General features: G+C 40.7%; 1 protein-coding gene across 1 annotated transcript in view; it reads right to left on the bottom strand.

Moving 5' to 3' along the window:
- Positions 1-22,058, bottom strand: part of GSK3B (glycogen synthase kinase 3 beta) — a 146,611-nt gene extending 124,553 nt beyond the window's left edge. Inside the window, exon 1 of the mRNA XM_030456009.1 lies at positions 20,694-22,058. Within this exon, the coding sequence (XP_030311869.1) occupies positions 20,694-20,781 (88 nt within the window). The 5' untranslated portion in view covers positions 20,782-22,058. The remainder of the gene's footprint in view (positions 1-20,693) is intronic.
- Positions 22,059-22,389: the final 331 nt, after the last annotated feature.

The raw sequence follows: 22,389 nt of genomic DNA, 5'->3' as shown, positions 1-22,389 counted from the left end.
CTTCAGTTCCTCTTGCTAGACCAACCAGCAGGAAATGTGCTAGCAGTTGGAAGAAACCAAGAATCACACTTGGTCACATGCAAAATTCATATGCAATGTTTTACACCTTCATTATAACTACGGTTATTTTATAGCCACACTAAAAGGTGGAACTTGCATGTCTCAGCACCTCAGATTCCACCTGCAGGTTGGTGAACTCATACTGAAGTTCAAGACCAGACAGTTCTGCATCAAAAAGGACAAGTATTTTGGTTTCACAAAAAAAAAAAAAAAAAAAAAAAAAATCAAGAAAAAAAAGGGAAAAAAAAGAAGCAAAATAAAAAAACCCCACCACATCAAACAAAGAAGTCTTTAAGCCAGAGTTTAGAAGTTCAAGCCTGTTTACATCCGGCTATAAACTGTATCTATGTGACAGCACTGGAAGAGGCTGACACCTCATAGCCAGAAGACATCCCTTGCCAGGATTTCAAGAAGTTGTTGCACAGCTGTGCCAAGAATTGAGCATCCTTCTTCTAAACTCTGAAGTAATCAAGCTAAATAAAAAGGGAGCTACAGCAAATGACCAAGTTTTTAATTTGTAAATACAATCAGCTTCACTGCCTGCTGCTTTAAAGCTTCACAATAACTGAGCAGCAGAAATGCCCTCAATAAGCTTATTAAACTGGTACTTACTCATTTCAGAGATGCCAGTTGACGGAGAGTCAAAAAACAAACAAACAACAACAAAAAAAACCAAAACAAAACAAACAAAAAACCAAAACAAAAAACCAAACAAAATAAACAAAACAAAACCCCCCCAAAATTAAAAAACCCCAAACAACAAAAAAAAACCCAACAAACTTCAAAGAGTTTGAGAATTTAGCCAAAGTGTTCAGTGAAGAACCAGCATGGTGGGACTGTCAACAGGGAGAGGAAGACATACTTTAAGAAAAGCTGGCACACTTCAACAGTACATTAAACAACAACAACAAAACAGACAAAAAAACATGATGAGCAGACACTTATTCACACTTTATCGAAGTTCAACAGAACCTGAAATAAAGTTTTGAAAGTGATGATGCAATAAAGTCTCACGAAGGTTACTTATGCTTGGAAACAGCACAGACTGTGCTGATGTTTCTTTACTTGACTGCATTTAACCCCCAGCCAAAATGAAGTTTTTGCTCATGCTTGGGCATACATGATGCTGAACCTCCTCTCTTGCAGAAGCATAAAAAACAAATTTTCACAATCAAGACACATTCAACACTAATAGTCCTGACCTGTCCAGGATCTTTGCCTAACATCTTGAAATAAAAAGAAAATGTTTTGCTGTTAGTAGGTCAGGTACTTGAGAACAGTAAGTGGAAATAGGTGTGGCATTCTGACCAACACTTGTTTTGTTTATAATTTTTTTTTCCATAAAATCTTTTGGAAAAGGAAGACGTAAAGACCAGAGAAAGAATTATATCCATGGCTAAAATAAAATGGTTTCAGTAACAGCAAAAAGAAGCACTTAGAAAAATTATTTAAAAACAAAAAGCATAAATGGAAAACTGGATGGAGGTAAAAATGGGATTTAACAGACCTTGTGTATCTCACTGTCTTCATTAAAAGGCTTATCATTTTGTTAAGGATCTTCTGCACAAAACCTGACATGTACTTTTTCCCTACTATAAAAAAAACTAAATGTGACTTCTTACTAAGTAGTTCTTCCCCTTTCTTCTCCAACACATTGGCTTTATGCACAAATACTGTAAAACACCAAATTTAATTATGCACACATGCTCATGACTTAGAGAAGACTATTCAAACTGTATAACATCATTTCTTTCAAGAACTTCAGAGAAATTTACTTGTACTTCAGTGAACAAGTTTCAGAAGGTAACACTACCATATTTTCAAATCAACTTGGTTTCCATTACATCTCAACATGTACTACTAGCCAATACATTCTCTCATGTCAGATACTACATCCAGCTCCTCTGTAAATGCCAAATAATCTAGCTTTAAACTGGGCTGCACAAATAGTGACAAGATAAAAGCAATTTAAATTTCATCTGAGACATAATTCATTGGGTAATACTCATTCAGTCCCTGAGCTGGGATTACAACCAGAACATTAGCAGTTATGGACTTTAAAATGAGAAGGGGGTTCCCCTAAACCATCAGTGAGCATTCCCCACATGCTGGAGGCAACCAAAACCAAAAAGTCTAATAAAGTAATGTCTCTTAAAGAGTGGTAGAAAACTTGGACAAATCAGACAAATTCAATACAGAGTATGGTTTCATTTACTATTTTCTTCACACAGAAAACATTCAGGAAAAAAGTTGATGTTATCATACAGATAAATTAGTTTTTTCTACCCATCTCAAATCTTAAACAGGAGAGAAACTGAAAAAACAAGTCTCCTGGTATAGAAAGTTCCTAAACTAAATGCAAGTCAAGACAACCCAACATCTGATAAAGCTACATGGTTGGTCTAGTTACTACTAGCCACAAAGAAACGTTCCATACATGTTCATGAACAACTAAATTAGTATGTTTCTACTTATTCATTTTTGCTTTACTCAAGCCACTTTAGTGGTTTGGATAAAGGCAGACACTGCTCTTTCACAAGAACAAGGCTTTCTCTTTAAGCCACAAGAAAGGACGGCTCCATTACACCAGAACATCCCCTTCTGCATGACTGAAATTTTTTTTTAATTTGGATTTGTTGGTGGCATTTTAAAATCATGAAATCCTCTCAGCTTTATCTTCGCATATATATCTTAAATTAAGAAGAAAAGTCCAATTTCCTCCTGCTGAAGGAAACTCTGTTGTATAGCCCCAAGTGTGTACTCAATTTAAGTCTTTAAGGTGCTTACCCTCACTTCAGGAAAACTATTCTAAAAACCTCTTTAGCTGGGGAGAACAGAAAGTAAGAGATTTTTTTAAAGAGAAAATAACTTCAGTGTCCTTGTTTTTACAGAAGCATTGTACTTGCAGGAAGTAAAAGAAACAATTAAACTAACATTTTCCTGCTCTGCCCTCAAGGTATTTATACAGAAAAAGTACAATCAAAACGTTAGCAAAATAGTCAGAAAGGATTAAGACAAGTATCAGTTTCACTTCCAGGTTTGCCTTTTCCCCTGATAATTCTGGCTTGCTCTTCAGACTGAATTTCCCTTTTGTGGAGCACAAGTGATCAAACTGGTGTGCAGTACAGTGGCCTCAGCAGCAGCAATTGTAACTCTGCTCATTTCCTTGTCTCCACGGGAGTACACTGCCCAGAAGCAGTTCCCACATTTACAGCTATACTTTTCAGATGCCCCAGACATGCTGATATTCTTGGGCAAAACCTTGTCTGTGCACATTTCCAAATGATTGACTTACAACAGATGAGCATTACACATTACAGCATGCTATTTCTAAGCATATTCATGGCTACTGAAATATTCCTCTACATTGTTGTACTACCACATTACTTGTCCCATGCTGGATAGTGTTCAAGTATAGAAAAGGCAAGATGCACTGAAATAAAAAGAGTATAAATTTCACTGCTGTTCCTCAAGATTTTCTTCTATTAACTTTAGACTTCATATTCCCTTCCCACTGACAAGAGTTTGAAGGGTGGCAGAGTGATGTATTTTTCATTCACTCACAGCCAAGGCAATCGTTCTTCCCCACTATAACCTGGCAGCACTTTCAAGTATGAGCATGCTGATTAAGTCATGCAGTAATCAAAAACTGCCCAGGTGGATCCACTGATCTGCACATCAATTATAGGACAAATCTGGAAACTTAGGCCAAATGCATATGCTTCTATCATCACCTCTAAAGAGGTCTGAAAGACAGTATCAGCTCTGAATCATTAAAAAAAACCCCAAACATTTATTCAAGATATAAGTAGGATCTGACACCTTAAATTATCATTGCCTTTTTTTTTCAATATAAAGGAGCACCAGAGCGTTCTTTATACCAGACTTACTTCCAAATTTTCAATTTCACTTGACTCTTTTCCCTCAAAAGACATTTTCATAGTTGCATAAAAAAACTGAAATCACAAAAATAAAACCCCACCAAACTCTGAGTGTAACATCAGCTAAACCCTGACACTATAAATAATAAACAAAACATTTCACACAGATAATTTCATTCAAGAGTTACGGTTCCATTTAGTTTCAAGCACAAATACTGACTACAACAAAGGTAAAGAAAAGTAAGGTGTGACCATTCAACCAAAAAGAATCTTTGAACACAAAGAGAAGTTACTAATACTTTTACAAACCTGGAAGAGAAGGAACAAGTACCTCTCTCCCATTTTTCTTCTTGAAATCTGTAGTAACTTACAACTTCAGTGTACCATCTCTCTGATAAACATCTAATGCATCCTGAACTCAAAAACAAACCCAGTGAAGAGGAAGGGATTTTTGTGCGCTGTTTTGGGGGATTTTTTGTTTATCCCCTCAGCCTTTTTTTAAAATCTGTTAAAAAAACAAAACCAAACAAGCAAAAAAAACCTCCACAAAACTCATTTAATCTGAATTATTCCAGTAAGGAAAAAAAATGGGCTAAGCTCTACCTTACTTCTTTCCTAGCAGCCATTTCTGATGACGTGTTATTCTGCTGACTCCTTATCACTGTCACAGCTCTGAAGCTGAAGAACATCAACCCAAGTTCCCCAATCTCTCACACCTATCAGCTGGGTAAAAGAAGTTTTCCACCATACCCAAGTTGTAAACTCTTCCATCATTCTGATTATGGCAGGTGTAGACAAAAGAAGACCTGTATGCCCTGACAGTCTAACCCATCTAAGTGATGGACTATTTTGTGCATGTTAAAGACAGAGCAAACACTAAACACAGCCTTAAGCAAAGCACTGTCTGGAAATGAAGTATGGCTGTCTCCATCAAGACCTTCTCTTGAAGCTTAACTGTCCAAGCCTTTCATCAACCAAAGATTTAAAAGGGAAGGAACGAAAGGCATTCTGTACCTTATGAGAACTCTGACATAAGGTTTTGGGTTTATCAATTCTTCTCCCACACTTGAGCAAGCTGGAAGGAAAAATATTTCATTTTACAATGATCTGGTTTTGCATAACATATAAATCTCTTGGAATATGAAAGCAAGGGATCAAGAGAATTTTACAAAAGCAAATTATAATTTTTCAAGTTATATTAACAGTAGTTCAGGATTCCAGCCTTCTACAGTAATCTCCTATATACAGTAAGAAAGACTAGTTCTGAGAGGCAAAGAAAAAACCCAATTTGTTTAGTTATACTCACAGCTTCCACATGAAATGGGAAATCACATCCCAACAGAGATGACCGTTTTTGCTTGTGGGTATCTTTACAGTTTCTCAAGTGAGTACTCTAGACTCAGTTTAACACATCCTCCTTACTTCTGTGTCAAAAAGTCAGATATAAGTAAATTAAAATATCTAGAAAATTTAGGCAATAAAGAATTGACAAAGAGCAACACTTCAATTTTCAAGGTCCACATCAAATCTCTGACCTTTGAACTAGAACTCTAACAAAATAAAAATAAATTCTTTTCTTCCTTGCCTCACTGCCACACACAATCTTCAGACACTTGACCATTTATTAAATACAAGCTAAAATGACTACTGTGAACAGTTTAATTTGGGGAAAATATTCTTGACATGCTGATATTATACACCAAAATAATATACCTACACTTAAGGTATTTTGGGCACAAAAACCCCATCATAAGCTTGGTACTTACACAGCTACTGCAATACCATCCTGGCCTGCACTTGAAGATCTGAGCAGTTCTTCTCTTGTACTGAATTCTTTTGTGTTGATGTAAGAACCACAGGATCAAAAATTGAAGGAAAAAGTTTCTCTCAGGACTCACATGAAGCAAGCTCTAGAGATCCCCCACAAAAAGGCTGTGGTTCTCAACTGCAGCACTGGATAACCAAACTAGAGCAAGTTTTCATTTCAATAGCATGCATGTTCAAAAAACAAAATTCATAGCTGATTTAAACCCCTAACTAAAATATAGACTCCCCAGCCACGCTGAAACCTTTTCCAAATGCAGTACATTTACCTGAAATCTAATGCTAAGGAAGTTCTTTAGGACTAGATATAAGGAAGAAATTTTTTACAATGAGGATGGTAGAACCTTGAACCACCTTGCCCAGAAAGGTTGCAGATGCCCCATTCCCAGAAACATTCAAGGTCAGGTTGGAAGGGACTCTAAGCAACCTGATAAAGTTGAAAATGTCCCTGCTCATTGCAGGGGGTCTGGACTAGATGACCTTGAAAGGTCACTTCTGACCCAGACTCTTCTATGATTCATTCAAAATTCAAGCCGAGTGCCAAGGCTTGGACAAACCATTGCGTATGCTGAATTCCCAGACTGAACCTAACCACAAAACTATAGATAAGCTACGTAGCCTTCAACTGTTAAAGCTGTGTCCAGTTTCACAGATCCTCATCTTCACATCCACTAACTGCCAGAAAGCTGCCAGTACCAGGATGCTATTTCATCCCAAGGGGAGAAGGAATAGGATCAGTGTGCTGTAACTGAAAGTCATCCCAAGACCATTTAGAAATAACCACAACGACAGAATATAAGACCATAAGGGATGACAGGCTGTTTTAATTAATATCTAAGAAACACCCTATATATAAACTATCTGGCAAACTTCTTCATTTTTAAAACAGCCATTGTTAGGAAGCTAACAGCCTTCCTAATCTATTCCAGTGCTACCACTGCTCTTAAAAGTTGACTCAACTAACTTGAAGCATGTTTATTGCAGCTTATTCCCACAAGCTGTTTCATCTCTAGTGGAGATGACAACAGCTTAAACTTTTCTTCACATCTATCCTAAATATGTTTAGAGAATATCACCAAAAGAAATTTCCCTTCAGTCACCTCTTAAAGAAACCTTCAGCTTTCCTTTAGAGCACATTTTCTAGACCTGACCACTTCCTTTTGCATGCAAAATACTCTTCCCCCAGCACTATACCAAAACTAGATGCTTCACTTCAACTTTGACTGTTTAGCATGTTGAGACATGAGAAAGCTAATGTCATGGGTTTTACGTGTCATTGCTGTTCATACAGTAAAAAAAAAAAAAAAAAGTTGTTTTTACAACATCTGTTGATTCATAGCCACTATGCAAACATCCGCCTCCAGGTTCTTCTCTGCAGATATCCTGCCTTCCCAGTTATCCTCCACCCTGTTATCTGCAGTCAAATCTACAGCTGCCCCTGCTCAACTTCATCCTACTTAGGTTCCGCTGCTTTGTCAAGGTTGTTTTGAAGATGTGTTCTTTAGTCCTTGGAGTGCCTCTGAAGAGAATGCAATCTCTAAGTCTACAAACTTTACTCTGCAAAAGACTTACTGCTGCACTTAACAAAACTCTGTAGAACCCTCTCGACCCATTCTCCCAGCTTGACCCTGAGTCTTGATGAACTTCAAAGGAACATTTATTTTATAATGGCTACAGACCCTTCTTATACAAACAAAAGCCTAAGTTTCTGCCAGGATATATAAAATAGTTAACTATGAAAGTGAATACAATCAACATGAAGATATTTATTTTGTAAGAACTGACAAACTGGGTCAGATGAAGGCATTGCCTAATCCATTTCCCTGTCTTCGAGAGCAGCCATAAGCAAATACCCAAAGAATAACACCACAGCAATTAAAAGGAGGTATGCATATACACCTTAAATTATATATACACACATGACATGTATTTTAAGGACATTCAGTTGCTTTACCTAACAGAAATTGCATTGTTTTCTGGAACTGCATCTTCTTGCCTGTCTGTTTATGGGAACAGAGACCTCACAGCTCCATAAAGCCAAAAAAATAAATTAAAACATGCTATAACTGAATTACTGTAGGAAAGATTAACAGTCTTTCATAAAAGTACACATTTGAAATTTTTAGTGGTTGATGTGTTTTTAAACAAGCACTTTCATGCCACACAGTTGACTCAATTTACCAGTACGTCCCATGGATGATCTCCTTTTAAGAGATCATCCAGTTATGTGGTCTATGTATCCTTGCAAAGAACAGACATACAGTGGGTCAACTGGTAATAATCTGAATTGTACCATATTTTTCAAAAGGGCAATTCCAAATAACTTCTAGAGGATTTCAGCTATTTCTCTTTTAGTAGCATACAAGAGTATTTTTTTCTTAATATTATGCCAAAATGAAGGGAAAATGATTCATAACTGCACCAGCCTACCTTCTTGCATTCTACAGAATTAAAATACATTCTTTAACTTTCAGAAGCAGCACCTACTCTCAAGTCAGATCATCCAACTTTCAGTTTTATCATAATTCAGCTCCATTTTTCATACAATTTCAAAAGTTACATATTATATATTCTGAAGACATACACAGAGGTACACTTTAAAAAGGAGAATATTTCATGTATATTGTTTTCATATATATATTTTAATGATCTTGTACAATGCTAGTATTATTGCATTAGCTTTTGGCATTTTCATTTTAAAAGAGAGAAAGAGTACTGTAAGGTAGTTGTATATTTAATATTAAATAAACTTATTTTTCACACAAGCACAAAAAACAGTCCTAAAAATGGCAGAGCTGATTTCATGCACAGAATAATTCCATACGGTGGGGTTGAAGAAAACAGTTAGAAATAAATTGGTCAGATAATCATTACCTGACTCCACATGTTTTTTAAGTCCAAGTAGCTTTCATATCAACACAGACAGAATGGGAAATCAAAGTAAAACAGCTCATGAGATGCCCAGAGCAAATCAAGGAATTTCAACAAACAAATCTCCAGGAGTTCAGTTACATCTCCTCTCTTCAGTATCAGTTGAAAGCTCATTATTCATCTTCATCTGCAGACAAATCCCCTTATTTTTCCTGACAAAATCCTGGACATTATCTGAGTATTTAGAAACACTCGCCTTTGTTCTCTACTATACTAAGAAATATCAGTTCTTTCAAGCATACCATTGTCATAAAATATTGCATCTATAATCTCAAAGCAAAACTGCAATATCCTATGTACAACAGCCTTCTAAGGAAGTCCAGTCCTCAGCTCCAACACTTGGTTCTCCTTACTGCATAAATGTCCTACATCTGTCCCACAATTTAATGGACTACTGATATATTTTTCATAAGCTTCTTTGTCTTATTTTCCAGAAGACACTCCTACTAATGGTTTGTGTACTTTTTTTCTCCCTGCCAGAATTGCATACTTCATTCATGGAAACTCAAGACACACCTGAAAAGTCCTAGGTGAGGGCTGCTCACCCCCACAGTTGAATCCATACACCCAAGAACACCCCATGCATCACAGGCTTTGGGACTTCACTGGAAGCACAGCAGTACACACAAATGCTGGGATAAGTGAATAGACAGCAAGTGTGACAAGCCAAAATAAGCAATTTAAAACCTTCGTGTTACCAGTCTCCCCAGATCTTCATGCAAGAATACCATAAGCAGCTTTAACATAAATACTTTTGTGCTCATATGCAATCAAGATGCAAAATAAACCTACCCAAAAGTCAGAACGAAAACAGGTTTGCAAGATTTCTGACAGTATATGCTACATTAGCAGACACCTACCTTGGAATATTAACAGCACTGTCAAATCCCCATACTTTTTCCATATATTAGTCATAGCAATGCTACAGTAAGAATGGTTCAACGTAATGCTTGAATTACCTAGTCATAAAAAGTGACAGAAACACTATAATTTCCTAAAAAAAAGACAGATATACACCTACTACAGGTGTAAGGTTACAACTAGTTTGGGGTTTTTGGTGTTTGGGTTTTTTTGCTTTTGTAGTAACAACTTGAAAAATCCAAAGGTATTGAAACCTGTAACTCAGTACAGACTGTTGCAGGCTCACTGAATAGTGCTAATTAGTAAATAATTGCAAAACTTCCAAGTGTATCTATCTCAAGCCTCTCCCTCTACCAATGTTTTAGAGTCATACAGACTATGTTCTTACTTGAAAATTAACATGAGTTTGAAAAATATTCAGCTTCATAGACACATACACTCAAAAATCTTGACAATTTATCAATTCTGAAATCCCATTTTTTACCTTTGGCTTGCTGACAAGCTGAACACAAAATCTGCAGCCAGGAAAAAAGGAAAAAGGCATTTAAGAGCGATACAAGACAGCACTGCTTGGTTGCAATGCAGCTGTTTTCAGAGCTCTCTTGGCAGCATCAAAATTAAATGTTAATGTAGCAGCATAGGATGTTACCAAGTCACAGAACAGGTCATGTGAAGTCAAAGGAGAAACTGGTTTGCTACTTCTGACAAAACAATTACTGTTCAAGTATTAAGATACTACTTGTTTGGTCTGCAGAAATGTCATCTACTCAGATTTGGCAGAACATTTTAAAGCAGTCTGTAAATGTTTTAAAGTAGAAGCTATAAAGCAAAGCCTTTCCACATGGTCTAGGTTTAAATTCCAGATCTCAGAAAACTAGATCATCTCCTCCTCTCCATATCATATTTCTCACAACACGTGTGTCTCTCTACATTCACAAATACATCTAAAAAGTAATAAATTAGAAGGAGCTGCTAAAGGATAAATCATCATCATCTGCTCTCACCTCTAACATAATGATTTCGATCTGGTCTGCCAGTAACACTTTCCCGATTCCAATTGCTCAAAAAAACCCCAAACAACAAAAAACCATCTAAAACAAAAAAAAGCACCACAAACAAAAAACCCACACCCAAAACAGAACCCCCACAATATCCAAATAAATTAAAAAGTATATGTAGCTACTACAGGTTCTAAAGTAACTCTAGAAGAAATTTTAATTTTGTAATTAACTATGCCACCTCTTGGAAATAAGGCTTTCACCAGATAGTTTGAAATGCAGTGTCACTGTCTCAATATGAATATTCTGAAGTATCACAATTATGATAAGTGACAGAAATAGCATAAACACCTCTGCAGTACTCCCTTTCAGTTGGGCCACTATACCTGCTTAAGTATTACCACTGAAAAAATAAATCCAGTGTATTATAAAAAAAACCCACAAGCTATTGCATAACACCAAAGCACTGACACTACACAGAAAATCTTGTTTGTCACCTGATGAATATCTATCTAGACCTGGTCTGCAAAATCCCACAAGCATTTATAATGTGCTACCTGGGAAAACAGACACCATTTTTTGCTGTCACAGATCCCAGCAATGCCTATGTCAGCACTGAAAGCCAGTAACTCCAGATGAAAACAAGCTTTAGTCCATAGAAGTTAATCATGAAACAGAAGACTTGCAGATTATCCTACATGGATTGTCCATCAAGCCAACTCTATTTCTAAAACACACTGCAACTGAATGACATTCAAAAAACTTGCTCATAAACTTCATCACTAGGCTACATTAAAAGTCCACCCTACAGTCAGCTGCCATCCCCATCACTTGCATGGGGACTTCACACAACCCCAAACTAACTCATGCCTACTCTACCCATCAAGGAACAGCAAGCTCAAAATTGAGCTCAATCTGAAAACAGCAATACCTTCCCTTCTGGGAGCTGCAATCAAAGCTCTCCCTGCCCTCCCACAGAGGAGTATCATCTGAAATTCAGGCCCAAAATTTCTGGAAAAGTTTTCCCACTCCGTATAAATCTCATGCTTTTGTCTCCAATACACTCATTAGTTGAACCACTAGAAAACAAACCCAGACAAACTGAAAAAACCCACTTAGCTTTCCATGGGCATTAAAGCATTTCCCCAGGATTTGCATCAACTCTGCAATCCATTGTGGTTGCCAAAACTTGTAATCCAAGATTAACATTTTTATAAACCTATTTCAGAGTCCCTAAAACTGAAATTTTATTAATAAGGTTTCTCTGTTCTCTGAGGAACAAAGAAAAAGAAACAAACCAAACCATTAACTTGCAAATACTGCACCGCATTACCCTTACACATCCCCATGGCTCCCAAGCCAGTACATACAATTATGAATAAGATTGCAAGATTAGAACTGAAACAGGCAACAGATATGATCTTCTCAAGGACAACATTGTTTTCCGCTTCTTTAGGTTTCAATTGAGCAATTTTATATATAAAGAAAAAACATTCCAGAAGCCTTGCACCTACTCACCTGCAAAAAGTATGCCTTGCCAGAAAGCTTTTACTCTCACAGCAAGGCACAAAATATTCTTTCTGATGCCGATACTCAAACTCCTACCAATGCAGGGATATTCATTTATGGCTATGGACTTCATTCACAGGGATACAGATCTGTGCCAAGTGATTCATGTTTACTTGGCCAACAACCAAATATTCTGTATATTTAAGGGTGAAGAATCTGTGTCCCCTTCCTCTCTCAAGGAAACCCACTCACACAGGTCAATTGATTGTATTACTTTTTTTTATTAGATACTTAAAACAGCTGAAGTAGGAGACATAGGATACAAATAGCATAGGTTATATGTAACTGCAGCAGGGTGTGAATCAAGAAAACCAAACTGACTGGCACTATCAACTACAACTAAATAGTATTTCCTCTTTCTACACTGCAAGAAAAATCAACTTCTTCTCTGTAGCAAGTCACACTTTAGCTTATCGTTCTGCAAAAAATATTCTTGGCCTGTCTGAAAATTAAACAATTGTTTGCATTCCTGGCAAAAGATACTTCTTTGAACAACAGAGCTGGTAGCTGATGAGAATCATATTTCTACTAGAAAGTCAAAAAAATTCATATTCTACAGTTGTGGCTCTACAAAGTCTGCCTTGGTCGGAAAATTTTAGATGTTGCTTCCCTTGTAGTTGTTAACTTTAGAGCCAACACCCAGCTTCTCTCATTTTAAGTGCTCTGATTCAAAAGCTCTGATTCAACTTTTGCAGATACACTCACTTACCTTCACATACACACAGTAGCACAATGTTCTTTAAGCCCCATACACCCTCTATGGCATTACTTATCCTGTAGTATCAATCAAGAGCATCTTCCCTTTCTCTTCATAGCAAAAGGTCCCTTATTATGATCATCTACTGTCAGGCACTTGGACTACTAACAAGTTTCTCCAAATCCACCCAACTGCCTGAAGACACACATAGAGCAATGTAACTATACCACTACATATTCCTATGATATATTAAGAGCTGCCTGCTGAACTAAAAAATAAAATAAAAATAAGCTATCCAAACAAAGGAAAAATACTAGCTGCTATCTCTACATAATTCAACTCGACCCTGTCATAGTATCAGCATTACAGTCCTTTGCTATTTTTATCACTACTACATTGGACATTATAACTTACAAAGCAAGAGACTCATTCATACTCAGGCCTATTACAAAGTTATGAAACTGTATTTTTCTTACCTGGAAGTTGCTACAAGCAAGCTAAAGCAAATGTCCTATGGAACGTACCAATGCCTTCTGCAACCACAGTGCTATTCCTTCAGCTAAACTGACTCCATGTTACTGACACAGGAACCTAGCAAACCATCAAGAAATTAATCACACGGAACATACTTCGCAACTTCCTCTCACTCAGTTAATAGCAATTCACTAGTCAAGAGCATGTGAAGGAAGCACTGGTACTAATATCAAGCTTACAGCCCCTCAGCTGATGAGACTAAGCCAGAAAATACTGCATCTGCTTCCACAGAGAAGTGGCAATACTCCTGGCAAGGACTGGTGCCATCCCTTCTGAAAGAGCTGTTGCTATACAGCTTTTCTTTAAAAACATGCTCCCATTGCTTGACACTGACAAGCTATCTAACCACTTTCCTTTCTTCCATTATAAGACAGACTAGGGTGAGAACACAAGTTGCCTTAAACTCTTAGATCTACTTCCCATCTGCAAGAGATAAAAGTACAGAATGAACTGCTTTGGTGTACTTCCCTTCCTGAACAACAGACGAGTCATCTGTGGCAAGAGAACCTAATGAAAAGATTCTTTGATAGCACTGATCATACAAGAAAAATCTCTCTACTTCTTTTGGAGGCACATCACTGTGATTTCTGGGTATCCACAGTTTTCATAATTCTCAGAGGGTGACACAGAGAAGCTTTCCCTAAAGTCTTCAACATAGATTTTTGTTGAAGTCATCTCATCTACTGCACAGCCAGAACTTCACATAGCAGCACTGTTAAAGAGTATTGAGGATTGAGCAAAACACGCACTGTCTCATGGTCTGCACCCAGTTAGCTGACCCTCTATGTCTGTGGCACAGTAAGCCAGTACCAGTGGGTGCAGGAGATTCAGAAGACTTGGTGAAAGCAGTTCTACCTACAGTGGTTATTCAAATCTCATTTGCAAAAGCTTCAGGTAGAGGCTGATTTTAGGCTTCTCTTAAATAAGATACAGAAGTGCTAAACAAGAACATCAAGATACAGAAGTGGTAAACAAGAACATCGTACCTGAGCATGACTATGATGTTGCAGCTACTTCTCATAGAGGTGTATCTTGCTAACAGGTCTTGCATTTTTCTCACCTTCAAGACCAGACTGCTGCAATTCCCTCAATAAATGGCTATGCTTTAAATCAACGTAAAAGTAGCATAGACCATCATAGCTCCAAATCTACTTCTTCCTCAATGGCAGTATGCAGCACTTCAGCAAGAACCTCCACCAAACAAGAAGTGCCAAGGGGTTCCCAGCTTGGGGCCTAAACAGAGCAGGGTTGACCTGTACAGCACTCTCTGGGCTTGAGCCTTTGTGTCTGAGGGAGTATCTTTTCTTGCCACATTGTTAAAGCTGTAATTAGCATTTCTTTTCAACATACATAAATAAAGGAGCATCCATTTGTGCAGCTTACTAAAGGAAGTGCTGACAAGACAAAATTTTGGATTTTATATGGACTTGGGTCAAAGAAAAATGAGGAAAGATATTTCACAAGGCATTTAAACTTTCAATAAGCTCCTTTTCATAGCTGCTTGTCTTTAGAAGTTTTGTTCATCTTTCAAGGCTGCATTGGGCTGATGCTCATTAATTCAGAAAGCAGCCAAGTAACTCCACAAGCCATGGAGCTTCTGCAAAAGACAGTCACTTTAGCACTTCCCACACTAGCTATGGGTGACTAAAAGTCCTCAGAGTAAAGTCCTTTTTTTTTTTTTTTTTTTTTTTTTTTTTTTTTTTTTTTTTTTTTTAACAAAAACAAAAGGGAGAGAACTCCAGAAAAATGTTCAAGCCTTAAGTCTATAGAAATTTCTGGAAACTTAAAGGTAAACAGACCTTCCTATTTAAAATGGGACTCATCAAGTCATTCAGAACAAAAGGGCTCCAACAGATTGAATAAGAGGCTGCAAGTGCTCTCCAACCACCTTGCAAATTAGTAGCTAGTATGTTCAAATAACCAAAGGGGTTTAGCATGAATTCCTTTCAGAAAATGCTAGACCTGGTCACTGCACAAAGATTTAAGAGCAGGCTTTTTGCAGACACAGATCCTCTGTAGACTTTCAGACTTTTCTTCACAGTATTCATCCATCCAGTTCAAGAGCACAGACTGAGGGAACAGCAACAGTCCACAAACTCATGTCATTATTAAGACCTAGAGTGAGTAAGCTGAGCACCAACACTGGAAAATCCTTTGTGTTCTTTCTAAAATAGTGCTTAAAGACACGATATATCAAAATAAAGGAATCCTTTGGGCAGTAGAGGGAAACCACGTGGGGTGATCTTCAGCAATGTATGCCAAAGAACTACTTCTTTTCTTATGTCCCAAGAAAAAGACTGGAGTACATAAAGCACCACTGCTCTATGGCATCTACAAGGCCCTATCAAGAGAAGGGATTAAATGACACGGCAACTTCCAGCACCAGAATGCATATATGCAAGGAACATACTCCATAAGCTATATGGATTTCCACATCTGTGTAAACAGGTCACAAAGACAGTTAAAATATTTTTAAGAAATACAACAGGTGAAATAAGCGATAACAGAAGACGAGATCACCTTCAAGAAGCAGTGTAAGGAAGAGGAAACATGTAACAGTGACAGAAAGAGAAGAAAAGGTTCAGGACAAGCCCCTGTGTTTTAAAAGAAAAAAAAAAATTAAGAAATAAAAATCAACCAAACCACCAACATGGGAGACACAGCAAAATAATAATCAGGCAATTTATCATCTGACTGGTTCCACTGGCAGGCCTCAATCTTTCAGTAGTTATTTTTCTGCTCAACTACCCCTAACAACACGAATGAAGAAAGAACAGTTCAGCAGTGTTAGAATTTAGTACAGCAGATTGTGATTTTTTTTTTTTTTTTTTTTTTTTTTTTTTTAGACTTCAGGGGACTATAGCATGAGACACTTTTCGCTCTAGTGCACATGATAACTAGCTGACCCCAAGAGCTCACTGTTTTTCAAGTTTAGGCACGAGGAAAGCCATTCTCCCAGCAGCAGTCAGAAAGCTGGACAGGGATAGGATCAGCTACAGCCAGACACATAATGCTCAGCAGGCTTCTGGAAGGGAGTGATCTTCCTCTCTCCAGCAAGGAGAGCAGGATGGGCGGCTTCCAGTTTCAGAAGCCAATTAGGCAGAAACTGCTATCAAAGCAATAGAGAGGGCCCTACCCTAACTGGGTTGAGAAACAGAAGGTGGCATTATCTCAATTGTTTCGCCACACAACAGCCCCACTCATTCCTTTTCGATGAAGTTGCCCAGGGTGCTCTTTTCCAAGGCTCTTCCTACACACCCACCTGGACTTCATGCAGTATTAAATCAAATGATCACCTAGATGCTGCATGCTACCTAAAAAGCAGTCACTTTTAGGTCCTGGCTTGTCAAGTGGCTACTGGCAGAGCAACAAACTCCCAGACTTAATTCCTTCATAAATTACCTTCCAAAGAGCCGTTACACCAACAAAAGATGCATCATGCTCAAATGCCAGCAGCAGTTCTGTGTGTGAACAGTACACAGCAATATAGGATTACCAAGCTATTGTACTTCAAGGAGATTATACAGTACAAAAACCAGTGAAACTAAGAAGAGAAAAACTTCAACAAAAACCAAGTTTGGCAACACTGTAACATTCTTCCAGAGAGTCCAAAGTGAATTATTACAAGATTGTTCTTTAGATTTTGCAACCAAGAGTATGTGTACAACATCAGAATTAGCTAAAGCAAATAAAATTGTCTTCCTCACACTCCAAGTTAACAAATTCTGCATAACCGATTACAGACCCATGACACACACATGGAGCAAAACTTCTTCATGGCAAGCTTTAGCCATGACATTATTTAATGCAGACCAACAAGATAATTGGTTACAGTTACAGTAAGTACTGCTGTCTACAAGGACTTGGTGTTACTTTAAACACTTATTTTACAGGAACTCAGGGGAAAAAAAAAAATCTATTTCCATCATTAGATGAAAATTCTCAAATTGCAAACATCAAGACTTCTATTTTTATACAGATATTTTCTGGTTACATGCTACCTGACTATCCTTTATATTTCAGGATTCTCTTTGTCCCATTTGGGAAACAATGTACAACTGGAAGCAATGCAAGAACAACTAGGTGAAGTAAAAAAGAAAGCTTCAAGCTCATACCGCTTATACTATATCCAGCAGGTTGATAGTATCAGCAAGTGGAAAACTGGAAGCTCTGCTCCCTCCCTGTTGAGGGACAGGTTCAACACAAGGAGCACATGCACTCTTCTGTGTGTGGGCCAGTCTACAAACCCAGAAATACACAACTGCACAAAGAATAACCTACTTGAGAATTACTTCAATGCAGAAATCCATGGGGTGGGGGAATGGTGGCATGATTTCAAGACTAGCAAAATATAAATATTGTGGGGGAAAAAAGTAGGTATTCCATAAAGTACTCTTGATGCTGATGCTGGTGTGGCTTATAAGAGATAGAAAGACACAAGATTTCTACTCTTGCATAGATGTTAAAACCCTTGTAACATTTATTACAGAACAAGGAGAATGGTCTGCATGAGAAGTGGCATACAGAGAAGCAGCTGTTGGTAACTACCCATCCTTTCATTCAAGGAGTAGGCTTTCTCACCAGCTTCTGAGAATAAAGTCTCATAAATTAAGTCTAATAAATTACAGAGGTAAGAGATGAAAAATCCTTGCTTACTTTCTCCCAATATACCCTGGGGAAAAGGGCAAGCACTTTATGGTTCTAGTACTGCTCCTCCCAGCTCACAAGGATCTGCGAGCCCTTCTCCACTACTTTATCAATCCTTTCCTCATTGCTTGGATCCATCCTTCCTAGATAACTGTTGCAGTACTTGGCCAGAAGCAGCAATAGCTGCAGAGACATCATAGGAAGTGCGACCTTGCTATTTAATTTTGCTGTTACTCTGGGCTCATGAATAAAACCTACAAGGTTAACATCAAGTGAGATGAGTTTTGCTCCCTGATGACTTGGAAAAGACCTGCACCGAGACAGAGGCACTAAAGATGTCTGATAGACTCTGAAGATACCTGTCCATCAATTTTCACTTGCCTCACAAGGATTCTTTCACTTAAAAGCTTTCACTTAAAAAGGCTCAGACTGTAACTTAGCCTCAATCTGTAAATACATACAGCAACATGAAAGAGCCCAGCAAACTCTCTGTTCACCACACAAGTGATTTTTATTTTTTTTTAGGCATGCAACACTGATAATAGATAACTTGCTATATCGTGCCATAAGATGCTACCAAAACTCATGAGAACCAGAAAAATATAGCCATTTTTCACACGCAGCAATTTTTCTCTGTTACAAAGAAGAAAGAAAAAAAAAAAAAAAAAAGAAAAAAGTCCTAGACACTCTTACACAGATGGATTAACTGAAAACAAACTGCATTTCTCACAGAGTCCTTGCATGTGGTTCTCTTGCTTTGTTCAGGCATTTTTTTCCAGGCAGCAGAAGGACGAGGAGCACATGACTACAGAGACTGTGGGGGTTATCACAAGTGGCGTGTGCTTTATGCTACAGCCTTTGTTTCTCCCTCAGTGTTATACGCTTGGGATTGAACCATATTTGCAAACTTGATAGTCTGCATTAGTTAGCACCCCCTTCACGGGCAAGCATCTGTCTAGTCTTTGACCTCAAATAAACAGGAAAGGAGCATCAACGACATTTCAGGAATCAAGCTGTAGAGCTTGAATAACACAAATCGAGTTGCTGAGCATGACAGGTCTAGGTCTCACTTGGTTTAGACAGCCACCTGCAGAAACACTGATCAACAAGACTCGCTTCCTATTCCATATGAATGTAAAGTAAATCAATAAATTACAATGGAGTCCCCACAGTTCTCCATACAAATAAAAAATCTCCAGTAAATGCAAATGCTGGACTTCAAACACATGCTTTTATGCTGCAAATACGGGTTAACTGCATCCATGGTGGTTTTGAAGTGTTGCAATGCATGTTGATCATGCAGATACATGGACTACAAACCCTGAGCCCAACAATCTGTTCAAGGTTTCAACCACAATGGAAGACATTTCGGTTCAGAAAAGCATCAGAATTTCTCATCGGTCAAAAAGTTCACAATCCTATAGTGCTTTGGCATGAAATTCATAAAGCCAACTGATATATGCATGCATTCTTCACACACAGAGCCATGTCAGGTGTGGCTGTAGACAAGTATCAAATAGATCAATTGAATGGTAAGGTATATCAAGCATTCTAGGTCCCATGAAGATGCCACTTTTTATTTCCATACCAAACAAACAAAACAAAACAAAAACCCCACAAAATACCTGTCAATATTAATATTAATCTGGAGGAGTTAAGAAATTCCTATAATAAACATACAGCCAATATTTAGGTGCTCAGAACAGGCCCTTTCTCCATTTGCACTATACATTTGTTCAGATTTAATACATATTTTTAAATCACATAAACCACCCTATTCCAGCTTGAGAGATACGAAGAATGAGCAAATCTTAAAACACAATTTCCAACATGCCTGTGCAGAATGAAGCGCAGACCTCTTTAAAATAATTCCTCTCATCACAAAACTGGGAACGACATGCCAAGGTTGAAATAACCAAGTCCATAGGCTCACATGTCAAAATAACCATTTTTTTTTATCCCCTCTGATGAGCATTTTAGCAGAGCCCGGGGCATATGAGACAGGCACCTTTTATAAGCTCCCCTCCCCCCGCACCCACCCACCACCCCCCCAACCTTTTTTTTTTTTTTTTTTTAAAGGGCTGGACTAAAAGGTGATCACACCCGATATACGGGTGCATGGAAAAAAAATCTTCCAAGCTTTCTCCTTCAGAGAAAAGGGTGCTTAAAAAACACATAATGAACGTGAATGTCACGGTCATACCTGCGTGCCCGCAACTCGTTTCCTCCTTCCGAGGGAGAAATAAAAAGGAAATACAGGCTATGGAGCTCCCAATCCGTTTCACAAAGAGGGACGGGGGAGGAGAAGGAGAGGAGGAGGGGGGGGGAAGAAGCCTTTTTAATTAGCTAGAAAGGCCGCTTGCAACGCTGGCAGCGACCAGAGGCGAAGGAAGAGGACAAACCAACCGGCGGTTTGTGTCCAACAGGCCCCAACCGAAGTGGCGGTGTGCGCCTATTCAAGGTTAATGGAGAGGGTGGGGGGGAAGGGGAGAGAAAGGGAGCTGCCTCCAGCCGGGGCCGCTCGATCGGGCCCCGACCCCGCTCCCGCCCGCCGCCTCAGCGAAAGGCGGGGGGGTGGGGAAGGGAGGGTGAGAACCCCGGCAGGGTCAGACAGATCGACAGACAGACAGACAGCCGCCCGCCCGCCCACCCACCCACCTCCCCCCCTCGAACCCCGCGCAGGATACTTACGGCTAACTTTCATGCTGCCGAAGGCCGAGGGCTGCTGCACCGGCTTGCAGCTCTCCGCGAAGGAGGTGGTCCTGGGCCGCCCGGACATGGTCTCCCGTTCCTGCTCTGCCCCGATCACCTCTCTTTTCCTGCCTTCCCCCTCCGCCTCGCCCCGGCGGGCCCGCCTGAAGCTCCCTCGCTCGCTCAGCTGGAGGAGACGAGTGGGACGCGCCACATGAAACGCCGGGCCCCCCCCTTCCCCCCCCCCGGGGAAGCCCCTTCCCCTCTTGGTCTCTGTCGAGCTCTTCGCCCGGCTCCTTCTTCTTTTCCTTCTTCTTCTTCCTCCTCCTCCTCGCGTCGCCCGTTTCTCACAAAACCATCCTTCCCGGCAGCGCCGGTGGGTCCGAGAGCTGCCTCCGCCCAGTCCGCAGCCCCCCCGGCGCCGCTCCCGCTCCCGGCCGCGAGCGAGGGGGGTTTGCTAGGCCTCGCTGCCCCCACCCTGGGCGCCAGTCACATGGGGCGGCGGCTCACGGCCCGGCTCCTCCGATTCCGCCGCCGGGTATATCTTTTTTTTTTTCTTTTTTTTCCTTTTTCTTATTTTTTTATTTTTTTCTTCCTCCTCCTCTTTCTTCCCCCTGCCCTCTCCTCGCCTTCCCCCTCGCCTCTGAGGGAGGCGGCAGGGAACGGGACTATTTTTTTCTCCCCTGGCGGAGGGATCTAGGGGCTCCCGAATCCTCCGACAGGAGGTGAGACGGCCGCTCGCAACGGGATCCGGCAGGGGCGGTGGGATCCGCGGCGGGCGGAGTAGGGGTGAAGCGGCCCGGGCGGCCTCGCTGGGTCGCTAGATAAGGCTCCTCAGTGCGGCGCTAAGGCGGCGGCTCCGGCGCGGATCCTCATTGCTCCCGCAGGGGCAGCTGGCGGCTGCTCAGGCTGGAGAGACTGCAAACCAGGCGGCGGCCGGCAGCGGCGGCGCAGGCCATGACGGCGGCGACGTCGACTCTGTGGCTTCTCCCCAGCCGGCTTCAGAGCGCTAGCGGCGGCGCTTGCTGCTGCTGCTGCTGCTTCCCCGAGCACCCAAGGCACATGGGGCTAGTGCGCCCGGCTGAAGCCTCCTGCCGCTCCCTCCCGGCGCCGGCTGCCTCCCGCCGGGCCCCCCTCCCCGTTTCTGACGATCAGTCCCTTTGTCCCCGCTGCTGCCTCCGCTGCGTGCCGGGCTCCTGCTGCTGCGCTCTGTGTGTGCGCTAGAGCCGCGCAGCCGCCTATGCCCGTCGCCGCCCTACGCTGCGGAACGGCCGTAAGCACCTTCTGTGAATACCCAGCCGAAGAGCCCGACGCACTCGTTAGCCCCCAGCCCGAGGCCCTTACGGAAACATCCGAGCCTCCTCGGGACCAATCCTGAGGCCCTTACGGAAATGCCTGTAGCGGGCGGCGACCAATCACCGGCTCAGCCGAGTCTGCCCGAAGGGAAACGGAGACCAAATCGGAAAACGCTGCCACCGCCCTAGCAGCGCTGTGGAGGAGCCAATCGGAAGGAGCCCTCTCTTCCGCCTATTGCCGGGCCAACCCGAAGAGAGCCGAGGCGGCCGAGCCAATCAGGGGGCGCGGCTGCCCTCTCGTCACGCTGCCTCCGGGAGGGTTTCGAGCGGCGAGCCCCGAGGTGGAGCAGGGGCGCGGGCTGCCATTGGCTCTGCCCGACGGAGCCCTCCCATTGGCTGGC

The sequence above is a fragment of the Calypte anna genome, chromosome 1 (assembly GCF_003957555.1).
Source record: "Calypte anna isolate BGI_N300 chromosome 1, bCalAnn1_v1.p, whole genome shotgun sequence".
NCBI lineage: Eukaryota > Metazoa > Chordata > Aves > Apodiformes > Trochilidae > Calypte > Calypte anna.
Note: the sequence above shows the minus strand (reverse complement) of the source record. Positions and strands in the feature narration are given on the sequence as shown.